General features: G+C 34.4%; 1 protein-coding gene across 1 annotated transcript; it reads right to left on the reverse strand.

The window, feature by feature from the left end:
• Positions 1-9,232: 9,232 nt before the first annotated feature.
• LOC149259869 (F-box only protein 6-like) lies at positions 9,233-10,438 on the reverse strand. The gene has a single exon (XM_089455456.1). The coding sequence runs from the start codon at positions 10,436-10,438 to the stop codon at positions 9,233-9,235; it is 1,206 nt and encodes a 401-aa protein (XP_089311582.1).
• Positions 10,439-10,701: the final 263 nt, after the last annotated feature.

Below are 10,701 nucleotides of genomic sequence, written 5' to 3' on the forward strand. Positions count from 1 at the left end.
TTGCCTAACTTTTTATGCAAAGTGGTTCATCTTAATTGATTTCTATTCTTATGATAGCTGAATGATCTTTATTACCGATTATTGTTTGAAATCTCTTTAGATCGCATAATAGAAGAAATACATCTCGGGTTAGCATAGATTAGATGTGCTGTTTTCATTAGATTACAATATCATAGAATTAGACTAAAGTAGCTTAGATTAGAACTTGTAGATCAGCATCATCCAACTCTGCACACACACACCCTTAGATTTGGAAACTGGTCCCATTATCCCCAGTCGGACCTGTTATACCAAACGGATAAGGAGCTACCAACCAAGGTTCGGACCGGGTGGGTATCCCCCTTGTTGTCGACCGATTTTCGGGGCTTCAACAGAAAGGAAGGTCCCATTTTTTATTTTGGGGAGAAGAATTGTTGTTCATCCAAGGATGAGTCCATATTCTATTGTGTTGGGAGAGGATCTTCTTTAAATGGTGGAATTTTGGTATCCTTTTCCTATGGATTTCATTCTAGCCCCATTTCTGGAATATTTTCTTATTTTGCTGGAGATGCTTCTATGATTTCCTCTTCTTCATTCACCAAATTAAGTGCTTCATAACTGTTGGTATTTTTTTCCCTTTATTAGTTTCTTCTCCATTTCCTTGTTGGGATCACTTGGGGGAAGTTGGCCCCTTCCTTTGTTCCCATTATGATTATATTTCTTTAAAGGATTGGTCTATTTTTTGGCTGGGGGTTGTCTCGTTTTTTATTGTTACCATTGATCTCCTTCATCACCTTCTTTTGGCTATTCCTCTTGTCTATTTTGTAGATTTGAGCAAAGTGGCCATTTCATGGAAAACTTTGCATTGGAAGGGGAGATGGTTGTAATCCACGTCTTGGATATGGGAAAAACTATCAAAATTAAGGGTTATTGCTGTTGGGAGCCCTTTATCTAAATATACCTCAACAAAAATGCGAGCATAGAAAAAAATTCTCCCTTGTGGCTCAACACAATCAATGTATTTTCCTAAGGCATTACCGATGTTTTTGAAAGTGGTTTCATTCCAATAATGTAGAAGGAGAAAATGAAGCTTCACCCAAATGGGAATGGTAGAGGGGATGCCACTTTTTAGATTTAAGTTTGGACTCCATCGATCTATATATAACCCTTAAACCCCCTTGAAGTAAGGCCCACTTCAAAGATCACATCCCAATCTTCCTTGTTCTTAAACAAGAAGATGAAGAATCCTTTACTGTAGAAAGCCAAAGAGATAGAACCCTTAATCAAGGGCTTCTATTTTTTCTCGATCCATAGCCTTACAGCTCATGGGGAGGGCCAAATCCCTATAAATTGGCCTACCATACCACACCCAACAAGTTGTAGGGCACGAGTCTAAGCTTGAGGCACAAAAACATCAACCTTGGGGATTTACTCTAGTTTATTGATGAAATGAGAGGGCTTCGTCTGTCTAAATCTTGGCCCATTTTCTACTAGTGAATTAAATGCGACAATATCCAAGGCAGAAGGGGGAGGTAGAGGTGAAGACCTCCCTTAGCTAGAAATCGAGCCACTGCAGAGGCATTGGTGCAAATTAAACTCTTAGTTTTGTTAGAGTTTCATAGAGATGGCCTAATATTTATGGGTTACCAAAACCAACTCTATTATATTACACCATTCTAATCATTGCCAACAAAATTCCAAACATGTCAAAGCCATTCCTCTATTTCCTAGAAAACAAAGCATCATGAATATTATATGCCTTATCTTCAAAATTCACTTCAATACTAAATGAAGAAAGTTGACTAATTTTAACTCTTTAAAGGAAGAAGAGGTGTTGCAAACATGGAAGGAACTAAATAGTTAAAATTGCATGCAAAAACTTAATGAAAAGATAAGTTCAATTCATTTTCTTTAGGGTGCCAAACATCCTCTCTTTATTAGTATGAGGGTTGTAAAACTGATATAAAATAATGTTTTAATTAATGTGGTGTGTATTAGTTTTGTTTGTTATTTGCTTGATAATCATAGGAGAATAAAACATTGACTCTATTTCATAATAAGTAAAAATTGGTGTTGAATGAAAACCATTTACTAATTTCTTATTAGTAATAACAATACTAAATTTGTATTATAAAATAAAATGATAAAATTCAAATAAATAATTTACACCCATTACCTAATTTCTTATATAAATTTCATAAAACTTTCCCTCTTCCTTAAATAAATAATATTAAGATTTAATCATTAATTTTTTTAATGCATATTATTTAAAAAAAATAAAAATAAAATACATTCGAAACAAAAATTAATTAAAACTCTAAGCAACTGTAATGTCCCCAGAAAAATGTAAATATTTTATTTTACCACAGTAAAAACAAAACTGGATATTATGATTATTATTTGAATTAAGCATTAATGTGTGTTAATTATTAAAGAGAAAATTATTTGAGTATTAAAAAATTTTGTAACTTCTCATAACAAGGAAGTTAGGGAAGGCAATTTCCAATAAAATTATTGTGTTAATTATTAAAGAGAGAAAATTATTTGAGTATTAACAAATCTTGTAACTTCTCATAACAAGGAAGTTAGGGAAGGCAATTTCCAATAAAACCCTAACTACCTCCCTGATTATGAATGCTCCAAAGAAAGCCCTGGGGGGCATGGAGAGAGGGAGGAGGAACTGTGTTGAGAGGTCTGACAGAAGAGTAGCTAAGTCTGGTGGTGACCAGATATAAAAAGCATTGTGTGCAAAACTTGCAGAAAGACATTGGTGTTGTGAGAAAGCTCGGGGGAAGACTTGGACTTGACGAAAAGTCTCATGGTTGGGAGGATTGAAATATGCAAGTAACCGAGGTGACGTCTCATGGTTGGGAGGATTGAAATATGCAAGTAACCGAGGTGACTTCAACAGTTGAAATTTTCTTCTTTTATAGCAGTTCAGGTAGGTAACAATCCTAGAATAATATGTTGTTATAAGCTGTTTGTTGAATGCCAGATTTGGTAGTAGTTAATATTTGGAAATAGTACTGTACATGAATATTTAATATTTGGAATTAGTACTATACAGGAATATCTGAAACTTAGAGGCAGATATACCTACATAAAAGAGTTAAGGCACCTAGGTACAAACTCAGGAAGATAATCCTAATTATGTTCTTCTGCTAGGGAGGAAAAATGAAACTAAACATGCACAATATAACAAATAATAGAGCTAAACATGTATAGCATAACATAAATAGAAAGATGAGAAGAAAGGGTGAGTAAATAACTCTTTGCAAACAACAAGAAAGGAAATAGTGTAAAACTGAATGAAGGCAATTGTAGAAACATTAGGAAAAGACTATTTTAATTCCAAATTAAGGATCACTATAATTTCTTTCTTTTTATCATTTCCCGAGATTGGCATTTAAAACCCAAGAAGCAGAATAATGATATGCATCATAATCAAACCTTGAAACCCTTAGAAAAACGTTACCATGAAAGCAAAAAGCATAATGTATTCATATAACAAGATCATCCGCGAAAACGACATACACAGACTTATATCACAAGTCGATAAACTCTTTGAAAACGAAAAGATTGCATATCAATAATGGAGTGCCTCCAACATAGTGTATATAGAACAATGACCAAACTTAAAAGCAAGAACCCAGTACTTCAAATGCTACGTATTTGGGAATTTAAACGAAACAACACATAGACCAGAGTATCAATTACTACACATTGACATTTCAGAACTTAGAATTTACCTAGCTCTTCGAGAGCACCACTACCCAGAACTCGGGCAGGTGCGGAATCAAGTATACCCAAATTACATTACAGTTTTTAAACAACAAAAAAATAAGTGTTGGGGTGGCCATAGCTACAAGCCTCACATGTCAGATAGTGGTACACCTGGAAGTGCCACACAGAAGGGACTCTGACCTTCTATCGAATTTCCAGAAAATGAACGAATATATCCCTGAAACATTTGCAAAGGAGACTGAACAAATAAACCCCAATATAAACAAGGCTTCCATCGAAAAGACTACAATAGAACAAATTCTATCTAAACTTCTGAAACAGAGGTATATTTCCTGTTAACATAATGAATCTCTACGATAGGCTTAAACTAAAACCCTGGTTTGGAATTTAACAGGCCTTTGAACATGGAAACCCTTAACAACGTACCCCAACTGTCCGAGAACAATAAGCAACGAATCAACCATCGAATCTCCTACTCTATTAACATTATACAAGTGCATCTAAGCAGGACTTACCTGTAATCCATTTGACGATTGAAGCACGGGGATAGAAGCAAGGTCCGCGAAACCCTCCATGGAGAACTCTGAGCATCTCATGCCCGCTTTCATAACACCTACAACTAGAAAGTGGCAATAGATTAATAAAGGCCAATAGTCATTGAATTGTATGAAAATTCGAAAGGATATAGACCTTATACTTACTTGGATCTTGCTGCACCTAGGAAGCAAAGCCATCTACACCCGTCATGGTATCCTCGACACTCAACAAACCCTCATGAAACAAAACCCTATTCACAGAGCCGAACTTACCAGAAGCGAAACCCTGGTAGCAGAGACGAGCACCTGAAAACAAAGGTGTGTAATGAAACTCATCACTAGCAAACAAAGCATTGAAGATTTCCAAGACAAAGCACATCCATCGGATTAGAGTCAAAGCCTCCATACCATTGATGAAGCAAGGGGAACGAGGTAAGCAGTACAACTGGTGGGCAGCTGAGTGAGCGGACGAAGCCTGCTCTTGCCACATTTCCGTGGCAGAGCATATCATTAATACCAAATCAAATTGCAAACCCAAACCGCGTGCGATTAAAGCCTAGAACGTTATGTTTACATAAAGAAAATCACACGTGTATTTAAATCACTATCAAAATTTAATTAAACTATGGATTATTACATACGGAAATAGAATAAGTCTTTTACTTGAGTACAAATCATTATATGCCAAATACAAATGTAAATAAATTATAACCATGCCATATTCAAAATTACAAATAGTGGAATTTTTTTAATTTTTATTTTGATATTTTTGTGATTATGGAGGTGTGAGAGCAACTTACCATGGCCTGTCATCTATATGAAATTACCACTATGAGAAAAGAATAAAAATCATTCAAAAAAATAATGGTAAACCTTTCGTACCCATTCAACCATGGATTGCATTTACAGATATAATTTGAAAGGAAGAAATCATCTTTAATAACCATCAATAATTAATTGGTTCTATTATTAATTAACAGAATAATTCTAAATAATATTAGAATAATGTAATTAATGTAAATAGAATTAATGTAATTAATGTAAATAGAATGATGTAAACAATGGTTGTATTAATATAATAATGTAAATAATATGAATAATTCTAAATAATAATAAAATAATGTAATTAATGTAAATAGAATGATGTGAATAATGGTTGTATTAATATAATAATGTAAATAATATGAATAAATTTAAATAATAATAGAATAATGTAATTAATGTAAATATAATGATGTAAATAATGGTTTTATTAATATAATAATCTAAATAATATGAAGGAGAATTTTCACTTATATCTACACAGAGAAAAATACCTTATTAAAACTTTGAGTAAGACTAAGTTATTATAAATTCGTTAGACCTTACCTATATATATGTATTTGTAGAATTTAATATTATTAATTTTGAAGTGGACAAGTCACAAGTAATAAATTATTATAAAATTGTAAATATATATACAAAATAATTAAATATTAAAAAATAATTTTAAATATATATATATATATAATAATACAAATATAGAAGTATAATTTTAGAAATCAATATAATTATGACTACAAAAATTCATTCCATTTTAATTCTGGGTCTTGGTTTGAAGGAAATGAGAGGGGGATTATCGGGAAATACAACTATGGGATAACTACATTTAATTTTATATTTATCAAATTTATTTTTTCAAATGAGATCTTCCAAGTGTTATTGAAATTGATCTCTCACCTGTAAACCCCTTCTTATTTTCCACCAATGTAGGGTGGTATTAAAATCCCCACACAATATCTATTCTGATCCATAGTTTGAATCTCCAAGAATTAACAAGGAGTCCCAACACATTTGATTTTTTCTAAATTAGACTGGCATATAGATATTAATGATAGAACATACCTACGTTGTGGGGAGATGAAGGAACATGGCGACCAACCAATGAGTTTTCAAGAAACAGTCCAACACTCTAAGTGAAGTTTGGTTCCACAGAGTGGAGACACCCCTTAAAACTCCTCTTACACTGACCAAAAGTAACTCACTACCGTTCCATATCTTATGCTGATTTTGGAGGAGATCTAGCTCCCCCATTTTTGCATCATGGAGTAGGAGAAGTAGAGGTCATTCTTTTTTAAGTAGACACTTTACTTATTCCATCCTTTTAATAGACCCTAATCCCCTACAATTCCAAGATAGGATATTCATCATTTACTTGCTGTGTGAATAAGCCATTTCTAAGAGGCTCAATTTCCTTCTTTTCTCATGTTCTTGAATCCTTTTAGCTTTGTATATAAGATAGCCTGTGTGTCGATTTCCTTATATTTTCTAGTTTTTTCGAGTCTTACCTTTCCAACGGTATTTCACCCAACCTTCTTTTGCAGCCTTTTGAATTCTTTTTCCTTCTTGGTGTTTGATTTCTCATCAACAAAGCTTGGAAAGGAAGGTCCCATTTTCAATTTTGGGGAGAGGAATTGCTCCTCATCTGAGGATGAGTCCATATTTTGATGTGTTGGGAGAGGATATTATTTAAGTGGTGGAATTTTGGTATCTGTTTCCTTTGTATTTCATTCTAGCCCCATTTCTTGGATATTTTCTTATTTCACTGGAGATGTTTATGTGATTTCCCTTTCTTCATTCACCAAATTCAATGCTCATAATTGTTTGTATTTTTTCCCCTTTATTGGTTTCTTCTCTATTTCCTTGTTAGAATCACTTGGTGGAAGTTGGCCCATTACCTTTGTTCACATTTTGATCTTATTTATTTGGAGGATTGGTCTATTATTTAATCGAGACTTGTCTCTTTTTTTGTTGCTACCATTGATCTTCTTCATTGTGTTCCTTTGGCTATTCCTCTTATTTCTTTTGTAGCTTCGACCAAAGTGGCCATATTCATGACAAACTTTTCATTTGAAGGGGAGTTGGTTGTAATCAACATCTTGATATGGGACCAACTATCTAAATTGAGGGTTATTACTACTGGGATCCCTTCATCTAGATCCACCTCAACACAAATTCGAGCATAGGAAAAAATCCCCTCTTATGGTTCAACACAATCAATGTATTTTCCTAAGGCATTGCCAATATTTTTGAAAGTGGTGTCATTCTAACAATGTAGAAGGAGAAAAGGAAGCTTCACCCAAATGGGAATGGCAAAGGGATGTCACTTTCTAGATTGAAGTTTACACTCCATCGATCTATTTATAACCCTTAAGCTGACATCAAATAAGGCCCACTCCGAAATATTAAAACCCAATCTTCCTTGTTCTTGAAGAAGGTGAAGAATCCTTTATTGAATAAAGCCAAAGGGATCGAACCCTTAATCAAGGCCTTCTAATTTTTCTTGACCCATAACCTTATAGTTTGTGGGGAGGGCCAAATCCCCTTAAATTGACCTACATACCATGCTCAACAAGTTGCAAGGCACGAGTTTGAGCTTGAGGTGCAAAAACATCAACCTTGGGGATTTCCTCTAGTTTCTTAATGAAACGAGAGGGTTTTTTGTTATGAAATCTTGCTCCATTTACTACTAGTGAATTAAATGCAACAATATTCGAGGTTGGAGGGGGAGGCAAAGGTAAAGACCTCCCTTGGCTTCCCATTGAGCCATTGCAGACGTGTTGGTGCAAATGAAACCCTATGGTCTAGATGCCTTAGTATTTCTAGGTTACTAAAACCAACTTTATTATATTACACCATTTTAATCATTGCCAAGAAAATTCCAAACATATCAAAACCATTTCTCTATTAAAACTGACTTCTTAAACAACAAAGCATCATAAATATTATATGCATCTTAAAAAATTCACTTTAATAATAAATGAACAAAACTGAATGATTTAGGAAAAAAAGATGTTGCAAACATAGAAAGAAGTAAAATGTTAAAGTTACCAATGGAAAAACTTAATAAAATGATAAGTTCAATTCATTTTCTTTATAGTGCCAAACATCCTCTCTTTATCGGTTTGAGGGTTATCATAAAAGTACCTAATTTCTTATCCAAACTTCATAAAACTTTCCTCACTCTCAAACACATAACATTAAAATTTAATCATTATATTTTTTACATATTATTTAAAAAATTAAAATACACCCAAACAAAAAATAACTCCGTAACTAGGCCCTTTGCAGCAGGTCATTCTTGGACTCAGCGCGTAGACTTATTGGTTGGTGACCGACGGAGAGGCCTATGCAGAGACATAGACCCATCCTGTGACAAGGAACTCTCCGCAACTTACCATGGCATAGAAGAGTACAATAGTCATTAAAAAAAAAAATGCTAAACCTCCCGTACACTTTCAAGAGTAGATTGCATTCACAAATATAATTTATAGGGGAAGACAACATCTTTAATAACCACAATAATTATTTGGTTGTACTAATAGAATAATGTAAATAATATGAAGGGGAACTTTGACTTATATCCACAAAGAGAAAATACCTATTAAAACTTTAGTAAGACTAAGTTAAAAAGAAAATCGTTAGACTTTTGTTATGTTAAATTAAATTAGTATTTTTTTAATGTTATTAACTTTGAAGTAGACAAGTCACTATTAATAAATTATTAAAAATAGTATATATATATATATAATTTTTTTAAACATTAGTTTACATTAAGCAGCTTAGTTGGAAGAAGAAGAATTTTTTTTGATTACAGTGGACTCGGTAACGGCGCAGCCTCTTTTTTTATATTTAAATATTTTATTTGTTTGAAGTGATTTCTACTCATTTTTTTCATGAGATTTAAACTTGTGGCTTGGGTAGAACTATTTTCTCTCCTGAAATTTAAACTGAAAATTAAACTCCACAGTTATCGAAGTGATTTCCACTCAACCTCACTTATTCCTTTCTTGAGATTTAAATATATGACTTCGCTAGAACTATCTCTTCCCATGAAATTTAAACTGAAACTCCACACAAACCAAGTCATTTACACCTGAACAATATAATTATTTAAACAGAAAACTGAACAGTATAATTACGGTAACCGCAATTCACTCTACCTCCATATCGGGTCTTGGTTGGAAGGCAATGAGAGGCGGATCACCGGGAAATCCAGCGATCGGACAGCTCGGAAGGAAAGTCCATGAATTTTTGATGAAATTGTAAACTGCCACCTCCAGGTCTGTCTGTTTTCTGAAATACAGGCAATCACCCATTCCAGCGCACTCAAAAGGTGTCCCTATCGGCTCAATCATGTTAAAAATAAGATGCACCGTTGGAGGCATTCTGGAAAACTGTTTCCAGTTTGTAGACGCGTCCTTATTAAACTCCCATATAGTTACCTCTTTTTTGTCTTGCATTTCAATTTCCGTTTGCTCCTCAACTTGAGTTTCGATTTCCCTCCCCTCCACATACAGAACACGCGACCCGCATCCAACTAACCCATTGAAATAAATAAAGTCATCACGATCTAAATCAGGCAATTGCACAAATATAGAGGTCCCCTCTACGATGTTGAAACCCATAATGCCGATGATTAAGCCGTTCTCATTCACGCCTTCCACCATTAAACAATAGAAATAACCTCCGGAAAATACTGTTCCAAAGCTCATCCCATCCCGATCTTGAATTGTCACCATATGTCTCGGCGAGACTGGCGCCATCGTCCATGCCTTGTCAATGGAATCATATATTTCCACTATATTCTGTTGATGAACATTAGAGTAGTGCAACACCAACACTTTGTACCCGTCTTCTCCTTCTTCAACAATGCCTATGTCCCTTATCGGAAAATTCATTGGTGGAAGTACGAAGTACTTGGCTGTGAGAGGATTGCAGACATAGATGGAGTGGGTAAAGTTGCCTTGAATCAAGAAGAGGCCTGTGCATGATCCCAGATAACGAAACGCAGGAGTAGTCAAACTGGAATTGGGACGTGAACGTTCCCTCCCCTCTAAAATGCTAAGGGATAAACAAGAGTTTTTCCAACTCCGTGTGAAGGACGAGTATACCCAATAATCCTGATTGTTATCTGCAGCTATCACAACAAGCCATGGAATTTTGTTCGGGGGCGCTTCTGCCCATTGTTTCCTAAGAAAATTGGCGGACGAAAATAGTGCGTTCCATTGATTGCAGACATTAGCAAATCTACACAGGTATTCTGCTGGCAGCCATGCCAAGATCTCTTCAATCAAATCGCCTGGTAATTCGTCGTACAACAGTGAGTAATCCTCCTCCTCCACATTCACAGCTCCCATTTTCGAAGTGCCATCAGATCTCAATAATGAACTATGATAAAACGCCAAGTACTACATGATATCTACATAAATTCTGATGTCATTAGCTGCGACGCTACAAATTACGCTATCGATTCGCTTGGAGACATACTATGGTTTTGTTATTTTGGAAATTATGTTGGGAGAATTTTTTTAATAGTTTGTTACGGAAAGAATTGTTTAGGATTTTTTGGTAAATTTTTTTTTTTAATAAAATTTTTTAAGAAATATGTAGTTGGAAGAAT

Source organism: Pinus tabuliformis, chromosome 6 (assembly GCF_031772625.1).
Source record: "Pinus tabuliformis cultivar Carrire ecotype Pingquan chromosome 6, CPIR1, whole genome shotgun sequence".
NCBI lineage: Eukaryota > Viridiplantae > Streptophyta > Pinopsida > Pinales > Pinaceae > Pinus > Pinus tabuliformis.